Here is a 12,648-nt window from a genome sequence, read left to right as displayed (position 1 = left end):
TTCTTAGTAGTCTGCCTTAGCAAACCCCTCCATGTTACAATCTCTGTCATACTTTTCATGTGCTGCATCTCCGAAATGCAGGTACCCAACTGGGACAGAGGTTTTTCAGCTTTAAGACTCCAGCAAGGTTTGTGTCCCTTTCTGTATCTTCCCATTTATTTCTTTTCCAAAGGCAGTAAAAAGGACTCGGTACTGCCAAGGAAGGAAGCAGTGCTGCCACTCAGGGCAAAATCATGCTACAGGATTTTAGCTGCTGTCCAGTGTTTCCTTGCAGCCGTACAAACGGAGTCTTGATACACATAATTTTGACCCTAAACCAAGTCAAGTTTCTTGAGTTTCTTCAAAAGAGAATGAAAGAGCTGCAAAAAATAGCTGGTGGGGAAAAAAAATTACTACTCCTGACCAGTCCTTGCTGATGCTGAGCTGTGATAAGGCTTTCCTGGGGTGAAAGAGAGGCAAAAGAGCTTTCATTTAATGAGAGTATTTTTCAGGGCACAGCTGGGCTTGATCTCCATTCCCTGTGCTGTGTAATGGGATCTGCCTTTGATTCAAAATCACCACAAGGAAAGAGATTTTCTCCTCAGGGTTGCAAGTCCTTCAGTGGTTTCTCCACGCTCTTTGAGGAAGCAGAGAAATTTTTCCATTGCCGTTATTGCTTGTTGGTTTTGTGTTTGTTTGTTTTTGTTTAATAAAATAAAATCCCAGAAGCAGAACCTGGGATACTGGGGGAAGAACACAAGCTCAGTATTCACCTGCTTTAAGAGCACCTGATGGCTCCTGTACATGAATTTTCTCTCCCACAGGTACTCCTTGCAGTCAGTAGTGCCATGTAGACATCTCTGAGGGTTTGACACCTGCACCCTGTTGTCACTATGCCATTAGCATCTTACTTTAAAAAATAAATAAGTAAAAAAGTTATTTATATATTTAAGCATGAAGTTCCTCAAGTATTTACCTGTTTTGGTTCAGACAGCGTCATGGTCCTCTAACCAAGCAGAGGAACCACATTCACTTATCTCAAGGTCGTGTGTGCTTCCTGGTCACCTTTGGGTGCTTATTATTGGTCTTCATCATTGTTCATTCAGCTGTGTCAGGGAGTTTCTCACTGTTCTAAAAATAAAAAGATTGTCTAGCTTTTAATTATTTCTAAGTGTTTAAAGGCACAGTGCTTAGGGCTATCACTGTTCTCTCTTTTATTCTTTTTTTTTTTTAAATGTAAAATAGCACAGAATCTGACCCAGGGCAACCTTTTCACTGTGAAGCTTCAGATTGAGGTTTCAGGACCTCTCAGCATCAGTGCTTATTAGACAGAAGGATTTTTCTGCTATATAGCAGCTAGTCAACTGTCCTGCTTTTAAAATTCTGATTACTGTTATTCTGAGTTAAATCTGTGACTAAAAAGAGGCAAACACGGCACAGGCTCAGAATCCTGATTGTTTGTATTTCTTTTCCATTAAGAAAAATGATTCACTGGCAGCTGCTGCAACATGGTTTTCTCCTTGACCACAGTAGGAGAGCTGTCAGAGAAGCAGATACAGCATCTGCCTCCCATTGAGGGTGTTGATCATACTATTTGACTTCACTGGAGCCTTTCTGACTGCCCAGGACTGAATAGTGTTGCCAATGAGGTGACATGAAATAAAAGCTTTGTGGTGAAGTCCACCCTCACTTGTTGTAACTTAAATTTCTGTGTTCGAGATCTGGCTTGTTCTTTGCTCTGAGATGTATTCTCATCATATTTAGACTTCAGCCCACCTTTTAAAAGTAAGCAAGTACAGCATAGGCATAAAGCTGTCTTTTCATTTGCAAATTTACTTCCCATCAGCCATTCCTCACTGCCTGATTTCCATCTACTGGGGGAGGTTCAGTTTTGCCTCGTACTCTACCATCTGCCTAGCATTTGGGAACAGGAACATTGGGATGGAAAAAGGAAGGTGGTCCTGTAGTAGAACCTAGTTTGGAGCTGAAAATATGCTTGTTTTTCATTTAGGAAATGGCTCTTGGAGGAGAGGAGACAAGCATGATCTTGAAGCAAAGAAGGCATACTCATACCTCCAAACAATCACACTGCTGAGGACTGTGAAGCCTGAGTTTGAGAAGTTTTCCCTAGAAGTGAAAAGTTCTGTTCAGAAGCAAGGTCTGCATGAGGATGACTATGTAAGTACTTGGCAACAGACTTCAGGTATTAGCATCTCTTTCAAATAACACTCACTCTTAGAACAAAAGTAGCAGTGAGCCCTCCTCAGAAAAGAAACACCTGTGTTCAGTTCTAAGAAGCTGGCTGTTGCCTACATAATATTTTTTTTTTCTCTTTCTTCCCTGAGGATAAAGCAAGCAGCAGCTGGAGTAAATGTGTTTTGGTCTGCATGCCATTGTCTATGGCCACTTCTGTGCTCATCCTAAATGTTTCCTTAACAGTTTACCTTCCATGTGTTGGAGAATAAACTTTCTAAATATGTTAAGAAAGAGGTGATGCTTGAAGATAGTTTGATCAGTCTTCAGCTGCAGGAAGAGAGGGCTGTAAAATGAGCAGTTCATTGGGAATTATGGCTGTCAGGGAAAAAGCTTGAATCTGTTACAGTTAAGGGCAAGAGACAAATCTTTTTTTTGCTATTATACATGCCTGCAAAGAGAGGAATAATGAACCCATGAAGTCAGGCAAAGTTTTCGTAGAGTCATATTTTGACTTTGTAAACTAAAGCAGTAGATTATGCTGTTTTTTAAGCAAATTCAAATGTTGCTGGGACTATGAAATTAATATTCTGCAGAAAGGCTGAATTTGCTCGAAAGCTGTCATCTTGGCTGAAAGAAACAAGAGAGAGACATCCAGAGCATTCCTAAGGGAAGACTTGAGGGAATTTATGCTCTAAATTAAAGAAAGCAACACAAAACTCTCATTTGCTATCTTCCACATAGATACCTACCTCAGCTCTTTAAGAATTGTGGTGGGTACTTCCCTATGGTGGTATCATCTTCTAGTTCAGAGCACAAGTGTGGATTTACTTTATTGAAATCACATCAGTAGTTTATATTATAAAAATGGAGCTTTCACAGTGTAGGAAAGTAATCTTTTGTTAGCATTCTTTGCCTCACATTACTAGAGAAATCCCATCTGGCAAGTTCAAGGTGCTACACACTGAAGAACCTACTTAATGTGTTTTGAACAATGCATAACAATGCATGGAATTCATGTGTGCAGTTCCTCCCTTTTCCCTCTATGTGCCTTTTTGCAGATGTCACCTAGCAAGACTTGTGTCTTAAAAACTACCATTTGTTCTTGGTTGTTGTTGGTGAGAAATGCAAATTTTAGTATTAAGGATCCAGAGACTCCTTGAAAGAGTCTCAGTCATAATGTTTTCTGGCATTTCTATTGCAAGCAGTGTGACATTTTCCCAGATGAAAGAAGGTTTAAACTTCTGAGAACTCAGGATGCTGTCTGCCCAGCTTGTGGGTGACAGGCCATGTTAGGGAAGACAATTCAGATCAGGAAGCCTTGCTGTTCTGTAGGATGGGAGCCCAATGCAAACCTCAAGCCAGTTCAGCATAGGTGCTGAGTTAAGGCTGCTGGACAGATAGAAGTTGTGATGTGATCACACAGAAATGCATCCATTGTACCCCCCACCGCCAACGGGGAGAGATTTTGCAAGCTGGCTGTTGGGCAGACTCCTTCAACATTTTTGTACTTGCTGCTGGAAGTCCTTCTTCCTCAGGCTGTGGTTGCTTATATAATCAGATTTCTGTATTGGCCATGCTCCTGGCAAGCCCAGGGCAGCTGCAGGGCTGGGGTGCCTGGCTCCCCTCTGCCTCAGCATCAACCTGCCTAGTTCAGAAGGATGCTTCATCATTTATCCTCTTCCTACCGAGGTTCCAGAACCTTTCACCTTGTTCCCACCGCTTCTGTGCCCAGAAATATCAGCCTTTGCCAAGGAGTGGCTCAGGGCTCCCACTGCTGATGTTTCTGCTTGTCTGCCCGCTTTGCCACTTGGCTTTATGAACATTTCCCAGAGGGGAAGGGAGAACAGAGGGAGGACTCGTGATTTGTCTACACACACTGCAGTTTCCTCTTGACTGAAATGGCAATTCTTGATTTGCAGGAAACTCCTGGTGGAGGCTGTAGGGATTTGGGGCTCCCACCTTGGAGCTACCAATCTTGACTGTGAGGAAAAGAAGTTAGGAAAAGCAGGGCAGAATGTCCTGGTATTGGGTGCATAACATGTATGCAACAAACTCTCCCAGACCTGCTCTTTCATAGCTTTCCAACATAGTGGGGAAATACAACCTAAAGGCACTAGACTTGGGTTGAATATAACAAAAACACTATGAACATGTTACATACACATGTGAATTTTTATAAGATTTGTGGTGCAAAAGCACTTATGGTGGATTTAGACTTTTTCCCTGTTTTGACAGTGAGAAAGAGATGGTTCATATTCCCTTAACTGATTGTCTTGCTGCCATGTTGAGAAGGAAACCATTTCAAGGAGAAATAAAAAAAAAAAAAACCTAAACTGAGGGTCAGTTCCTTCCTCTCTGAAAGATATGTGTGTAGTGGACAGACACCTCATTAACAGTACTTCTTTTGGCAACACAGGAGGAAAGTGGCAATGTTAACCTCAAAGCCTGCTGACCAGGGCTGTTTTCTCCAAGGGAACCTCTCTGGGGAGAGGTCATTCAGCTGAGTGGGCTGGGAGGTGACAGGAACATATTTTCTCTGCTGGATTCTGCTCCTCAAAACAAAACCTGTGGGGAAAGATGATCCGTGGTACAGTCTATCTCAAGTCCTATCAGCGGTTGTTGAAATACAATCCTCATCCTTTTCTGCAAGCTGCGTCCCGAGAGGACAAATTCAGAGAAATTTGGATTTGAAGCGTTTAGTGTTTCTGCTTCTCCGTTGTGTGGATTTTTGCAGTGTTATGGGAAAAGTGGGCCCTGGATCTATGGCCTAAATTATCTCATAGTGACTCTAACACACAAAAAAAAGTAGTTAGCGCTGCCATTTTGTCCTGGCCTTTTGCCAACACTAATTCTAAAGGCATTATTATCTAGTAAAAAACAGTATCATAAAAATGGAAAATAACCAGATGACAGAAGGAAAGATAAGGAAGACAGAAAGGGCAGAGTCCTAAAACAGCAGCTGTCAAACTGCTGGACTGGAGAACACATGTGGCCTTTTAGAGGATTGTCAGGTCAAAGAGTGTTGGTCATCCTCATCTCCAGCTGTGAAATCACACAGAAATAAGAGTGGAAAAAAAATCAGGGAATATGTTCTGGGTACATCTTTTCCACGTCAGAAATTGCTGTTGTTTTTGCAGGGCTGTTGCACTGTGATGGTGGGGAAAGTAAAAGAATCCGCATCTTTTGGGTGAGCCGAAGGGTGTGAAAAAGGCAGTTTCTGTCAGAGAATCTCTGTTGAGTAGGAAGAAGTTTCCTCAAACACTTTTTAACAAAGCAGCAGTGAAATTTAAGGGATATGAAGAGGTTCTGAGAAGTTATGTTAGAATTATCTGTATAGGCAGTAGCTGTAGAGGATAGAGGATAGCGTTCTCTGTTCTCTGCACTCTCCTGTTGCATGATTTCAGGAAGCACCACGTTTTTGGTAGAAAACCTGATCATTTTATTTACTGCTTACTTAGAGGCTGCTTTCTATAAAAAATATACCAAAAGTGGGATGTGTTCCAAAAATATGTTCAGATACAGAGTTCAGGCATAGAGACAATACAATTGCTTTATTGTTGTTATAGCATTTTAATCACTTCTAATGTCAATTTATTACCAAGATATTGACAGCAACATGGGCTTTCTGGAGCAATTGAGACCCTTGGTTTAACAGCAAACTATGGGACTAGCTCTGCTTGCAGACCTGTAGCCTAGATTGGGCAGCAATAGGAATTGCGTGCTTTTACTTGACAGAAGAATTTGGAACTGTCTTTGAATTGGTGTGTGCATAACTCCCAACAGATATTCTAGTTAAAAATGTTTATGAATAAATAGTGTTCAGTTAAAGTATACGCATAAGCCATTTTTATTAAATAATGATGAACACATAATGAATTGGCAGTACAGAGCAGTTTGGATGTTCTTAATGCATCTTCTGTTCTTGACTCAGGCCTAGGATTCAATAAGCGCTTTTTTTAAATCTAACCCAGTATTCTGAGCTGGGATGATTTTACAGCCTGGGATATTTGCTCTTCTGAGGTTACAGACCACCCATGGCTTGTTTTTTCTTCTCATTTAAAAGCTGAAAGTGCAACTAATTAAATATTTCTGCCGTGTTAACTACATGACAGTATTGTTTGCTGGGTGAATGTGTGGGGTTTATCCTACCCACAGACCTTTTTGCAACGCTGAAAATGGACTGCAGGAGGAGGGAACTGCTGCCCAATTTGCGTGTAAATCTTGCTGAAAGAATGAGCACAGAGTCAGAGCTACATAGATTAATTAGATCAGCGAGATGCTGCTACCTTTTAGAAAGGGCAAGTCTGTTATTTTTTGGTTTTAGCCTTCTGAAATGAGAAATGATCAGCGTCAGAGCTGTTCAAGCTCCAACAGTTAACTACAAAAGCTACGTGGGAGGTAGCTGTGCTCATAAAGTTTATCATCCCATCCACAACATCCGCGCCAGACTCTTCCCTGTGTGTATTCCTTACGTCAGCCTTTTAATTAGGATTGTATACCAGCTAAGATAAGCGCTGGGAGAAGCAAGCAATTCAGTCCTGTCACTGAGAGAGACGGTAAAAGTGTAACGCATTCAGCAGTGTATGTCCCACTTGTGTTTTTCAGACATAACCAGGCAAGATTAACGGCAGGGAAGGCTTTTGTGTCTCTTCTGACTGCACCAGAATGGGGGAGAGTTTGGGGGAGATTTTTTAAAACTCTGCCAGGGAATAATTTGTTCAAATGAATAGGTCTATTCAGCTGCTGAAGTGCTTTGCTAATTGTGTTCAACAGAATAAAAGCAAACCACAAGTTGCTTTCAGCAGCCAGAAAAAAAAATGGGTTCACATGCCAGCTTATTAACAAGATGATTTCTATTTGTAAAACATATTTAGGATTTCTGAGACCAGCTTCTCACCCTTTGAAATTAATGGCACTTTTTTCAATTTCCATGAGAGCAGTGTTGATCTCTGCATTGCTAATTTGCAACGTTTGGGTTTGGGTTTGGGTTTTTCTGCTGAAGTTAATTGTTTCTCAATAATATGAAAGATTTCTGTCTTCCACACTGGAGTCTTAGGGAAAACTACAGTGCAACAGTACATTATTTGCAGTTAACAGATGTCATAAAAGACAGTAAAAGAAAGAAATTATTATTCTCTTCCAGTGGGTTTCTGTTTAGATTCTTCTAGTCTGTCTAAGCATATTTTTGAAACTGTCCAAACTATGAATGAGATAAAATAAAACTGTAGGTATATCTGAAAATAGTAACATCTGAACTCTTGGGGAATGTAGAAGTTTAGAATTGATTCTTCATATATATGTTGTATGTTTTCCATAGCCCCATGTTTCCACTTTGGTTTCACAGACATTCACATTCCACTTTACTAAACAGACACACAGACATTTATGGGCAAGGCACTGTTCCTTTGAAGAACCTGTTAGAAATACACCTTATTCTCCACTAATAAAGTGTGAAAAATATGTCTCCCAGCAAAACTGTTTTTGTTTATAAGGTGTCTGCATGCTATTTGCATTGCTAATGATCCAAAAGCTGGTAAGTCCCATTAAAATCTTATTACATTTATGGGAATTTTGCTGCTGATTTTAAGTAGTCCACAAGTTTGTCTCTGTTTGAATGAACTCAGGAAAAAAACTCTGCCTCTTGCTTTGTGCAAGATGAGATTTGAGAAATGACAGGCTTTTGTTAATTGTGTAAATTACAAATTAGGTAAATAAGTAAACTGTGAAAGTAACACTGGGTTGAAGGCTTCTTTTTGAACTGTTAAAAAAAAAAAAAAAAAAGGAAATAAAAGAAAAAAATCAAAACCAACAACAAACTCATGTAAGCCATGCATAAGGTTTGTGCCATGTTGGGATGCTGTTGGTAGCAAGATGCAGTACAAAAGTAGTGTCCTGGGTGGGAAGATGCCTGCTGTGTTCTGACAGGAGACACCTGCATGGCTCACCTCAAGCTACAGAAAAATATACAGGGCAAAGATTGCAGTATTTTGTTTTCTTTAGGGATGTTAAAAAAGGGGTGATTCTTCAGCACCCAAATTGTGTATCCCTGCTTTATGAGCTGCAGGGCAAAAGAGCTGCTGCCTTCCCAGGGGCAGATCCCACACTGAGTTTGTTCAGTAAAGCTTTCCTGTTCTGATTTGGGCTATTGATACAACAAAATCCATCCTTAAGAATAGAAGGGATGTGACATTCAAGTGACAGTCTTCCAGGAAATTTTACGAAGGTGGAAATGAGTAATGCCACATCTGTGAGCTCTTGCTATGCTGACACACTCTCTGCCAAGTGCTGGAAGATCACACTACCTGAAGGTAGCACTAAGACAGACCCTATCCTCCAACTGTAGAGGGGGACATAGCAGCCCCCATGAGTGCTATCACCACATGGAGAGAAGTGTTAAGGAGCCAGCTGAATGCGTTTTGTCAGGTATTCATTATCCAAAGGGGAAAAAAAAAACAAAAATAAGTCATCTACTTTTCAAATATTTGGAATGGAAACAATTAATAGCTACCTTGGGGGTTTGCATTAGTTCCGTGCCATTGAGGTTTACAAGTCAGTATGCCCAGTTACTTTGGTATTTAATGGTAAATTATTCATTTCTCCCCCAGCACCTGAGTTTGGGTCCAGGACACGCATGCCCCAGGGTGCCCTGCAGACGGGTGGCTGGTGCCAGGCAGGGGAAGGTCGGAGTTCAGGCTTCTGCCAAGGAAGGATGTAATCATGGATTTCTTTCATGCCAGCAAAGCAGTTGCAGCCCTGGGGCTTTTAGATGAAAGGAGAAAGGGATTTGAAAGAAATGGCTGCCTGTGATTTTTTTCTAAAACCTGCTTTCTGTGTGCTGCAAGGAGTTTGTTACCTGCCTGGGTGAGAGCAATGGGTCATGTCTGACTGTCCTTCCAGAGGAGGAGGTCAAAGGGTGAGCCACTGTGCTGAAGCTGATGAACCCTATTTTTGTGTACCTGTTCCTCACCCAGTACTGAATAAGGAGCTTAAATGTCTAATCCTGCCTGAGGGTCCTTTTGAGCTAAGCACTGCTTTTGCCTGTGCCTAAATAGTCCGCCTTTATCCAGACCTTAGCTCAGATTTTAAAGCAAATGCCACATTGGATAGATTTTGCTAACGTGCTGCAAAGCAGAAAAACCATTTTCCTTACATAGCTCAGTGAGCAAATGTGATAAACTTATGTGGCTTTTTATCCTGTCGAATTTTTACCAGCCCACCCTCATAGTATTTGTTCACAAGCTAACATACCACAGGTAAATTCGGTTTGAGCTTGAGTTTCCACAACAGTGATTTAGTGGTTTTTGCCTGAGTTTTGCATGAGAACTGATGTTATCTTGAGAGTCCCTAGTGTAGAAAATAAAATACTGTGATTTTTGTGGTTTGGTGATAAAGTTAGAAGTCTAAAACTCAAAACAATTGCACAAAGATAAACAGTTAACAAAAAATGTCCTTCCTGTTTGTCCTAGCTCTGCATTTATTTAAACTAGTTAGCTTATTTTAGCAAGTGGAACTGATTTTTTTTTCAGTTGAGTGACTCTGTCATCCTGAAAACTGAAATATATTCCTGCTTGAAAAGCAAGCTGGCGTTTAAAACTTAATATCTAATGAAAATACTGGTGTGGTTTTTCAGTTACAAGATGTTTATCTGCAATTAAAATGTCCTTGCACAAAATGCTAACTTAAAATGTAAGCATTCATTCCAACTGTACAACAGGTTATCATCAGACTACCAATGGGGTCGTTAAAATAGTCTCTTTATGACAAGCATGTTTTAATTTCTGTGTGTTCCTCTCTATGCTGAGAAGAAGCCTGTTTATTATCTCTCGTGTTTTGCCACTGTGAGTAGAAGAAGTTCAGCTTCTGAATGTAGTTCTGTAACTCATCACATGAATGAGTTTGTTAGAAGGCAGGAAATCCTAAAATTGTCAGATTTTTAAAATGACAGTTTTACCTTTTACAATTGACATCCCCGCGGCATTCAACCAGTGCTTATATAATTCTGTGTGCTAAAGATCCTTGGTGTTGATCATTTACATTTAGAGATCTGTTGTGAATATGGTGAGATGTATTCCACCTTAGTTGTCGGAATCCATTAATACATACTCTGATTTTTCCTTAATAGGCAGCTTGGAGTCCTTGGAGAAAATGAATGCTGTGTATGTAAAGTATACATAAAGGAAAAATTCCCCTAAATGTTTATTCTGAAGGTAGCTCAGTTCTGGTACAAAGCAGTGCTGCATAACAGCTATAGCAGTTGTACTCCTTTGAGACCAGCATTAAAACACAATATAGAATCCAAACTACAGATGGGTAATGTGGCTGAAGTCAGCTTGCTGAAGAAATCAGCCTTTTTGGCAGAGCCAGGAATAAAGCCCATAGAGGATTGCAGAGAGGAAATATGTCTCCAGAAATGTTCCTGATCCCCAGACTGGGGCTGTTCTCACTCGCCATCCTTGTGCTCTTGCCATGCTTCTGGAGGTCAGCAGAGAGTCCTGGGCTGGGTGATGTCAGACAGCAGAGTTTGGTCCAAAGTGCATGCAGAGCAGCAACAGTGAAAGTCCCTTTACGTGAGCTGACTGCGGGTAAGGCTATATCTAATCTTCAGAGCTGGAGATTCCCGTGCCTGCATTTAATGGAAAGAGCAGGTTTGGGTTACGTCTGGAAAGCTCTCTATGTGGCCTGTTGGCAGCAGTCACTAGGTGTTTAAAGCTATTTCCTAGATGATGATGCAAGAGGATTGCAAGCAATAAATAAGAAAACAATGGGCAACTCTCAGAAGCAGCGTGGTGGTGGGGCTCCTCCATGCATTTGCACATTGGCTGGGCTGCAACGTGCAATGCCAGAGTTTTGCAGTGAGGCTCCCCTGCAGTCTAGCGCTGAATAGGTCTCTGCTTCAATTCACTGCTGAAACAAAAGAGCAGCTTGTGGCGGCTCTGGCTGGATGACAGTAAGTAAATCTCCCGTTTTTTCAAGAATAGGGTATTAAGCAAAACAAGGAAGAGAGCATAAAGAATGAGGAGGAGATAGAAGAGCTGAGAGATGGTTCTGTGATTAGTTTTCTTCCCCTATCAAGAAAATAAACTTTACTGACAAAATCCCTTAACTCTCTGAAGTCAGTGGCTTTTTCTTTCTTAAGTAAATCTCAGTTACTAGTTGTTAATGAATGAAAAGAAAATTAAATTTATTTTGTTTCAGCAGAGCAGCTTCTGGTTTGCATCAGGCTTTGAAGTAGGTGGGAGTTTGTCACTGTGTTGCAGGTGGTATGTCAGGGGAAGCATCCCCTTGTCTGGTGGAACAAGGGTTTGGTACAGCGAGGCAGCCCTAGCTAGAGATCTGGGCAGGGAGAAAACCTGGGAGAGAGGTTTATTCCCCTTTCTCCTGCAACTGTGAATAGACACAGTGCATGAATCAGTAGGAGCTTGGATCTGTCTAAATATTTCGTCTCCAAAATGATGCTTCCAGGCTCTTTCATGCTGGAGGTCAGCAGCAGATTTGCTATGTTACATTGCTCACTCTCCGGTGTAATCACATTCCTGTTTCATCCACCTGTGCCTTCTCTCTTACACTTCAGTTGAAAACTCCGATGTCATGCATTAGAGAAAGGCTCACATTTCCATCTCCAGTACAGTCTGTATCACCATGTACCAATACCAGTGAGGAGATGGAGAAAAGTAGGCAACCTTCTTGGAAGAAGCCGAGAAGTTAAGGTTAAAGGGTTGTGATTTTTTGTTCAACTTCAATGGTAATAATTTGTGAAGACTGATATTTTCGCCTGTACTTTTAAAGCAGACTATGAACCTCACTTTGCAGAATTCCCTAATAGAATAGCGTGCGCCTCTGTATGAAGAGGCTCATTTGGATTTCTGCATGCATATTGTCTTCCTGTAAAAGGCTGAATTCATGCTCCATTGAGAAATGCAACAGCATTTGAATAAAATAAGCAGGGTGATTTATTGTTGTACGATATCTCTTCACACTTGGGAATGCTCATCAACTTCTTCTAAGCTGTGATGTAGAATCCAGCCCCCAATTACAAATGAGGCTTGGGAAAATTATTTGTCATTTTGAAAATCAAGTCCTAAGCTCTGCTATAACGACATCTTGAGCAGGTGCCAGCTTATGTACTTAGACAGAGTTGGTATCAGTGAGTACATTGAGAGTTCATCCTTGGTTACATCTCTGTAGCCCAGAAGTTTTGCATGACATCACGTGTGCTTTTGCAGTTGTGAGTTAATTCTGAGGGAACAACATTCTCTGGAGAAGGCAGGTTTCTGTAATTATAGCTGTGACAGCACCTGTGGCAGTAGCACAGTGTCAGCAAATAGAAGTTCTGGTTCACAAGTTATCTGAAGAGTGCATTGCTGGACTGCGTCATTTGGCAGAAGACAACCAGAGTTGGACATCCAGAAATGGATGTAAAAAAGTTAACAGTGTGAGGGTTTCTTGGAAAAGCTCATAAAGTAAGAATAGTAG

The 12,648-nt window shown here is 41.1% G+C and overlaps 1 protein-coding gene across 2 annotated transcripts in view; it reads left to right on the top strand.

The window, feature by feature from the left end:
* NPR3 (natriuretic peptide receptor 3) overlaps positions 1–12,648 on the top strand; it is a 43,983-nt gene that overhangs the window by 9,722 nt on the left and 21,613 nt on the right. For both annotated transcript variants that reach the window (XM_015848382.2, XM_015848381.2), the window contains exon 3: positions 1,991–2,157. In XM_015848382.2, the coding sequence (XP_015703868.1) occupies positions 1,991–2,157 (167 nt within the window). The remainder of the gene's footprint in view (positions 1–1,990; positions 2,158–12,648) is intronic.

This window comes from Coturnix japonica, chromosome Z (assembly GCF_001577835.2).
Source record: "Coturnix japonica isolate 7356 chromosome Z, Coturnix japonica 2.1, whole genome shotgun sequence".
Taxonomy (NCBI): domain Eukaryota; kingdom Metazoa; phylum Chordata; class Aves; order Galliformes; family Phasianidae; genus Coturnix; species Coturnix japonica.
Note: the sequence above shows the minus strand (reverse complement) of the source record. Positions and strands in the feature narration are given on the sequence as shown.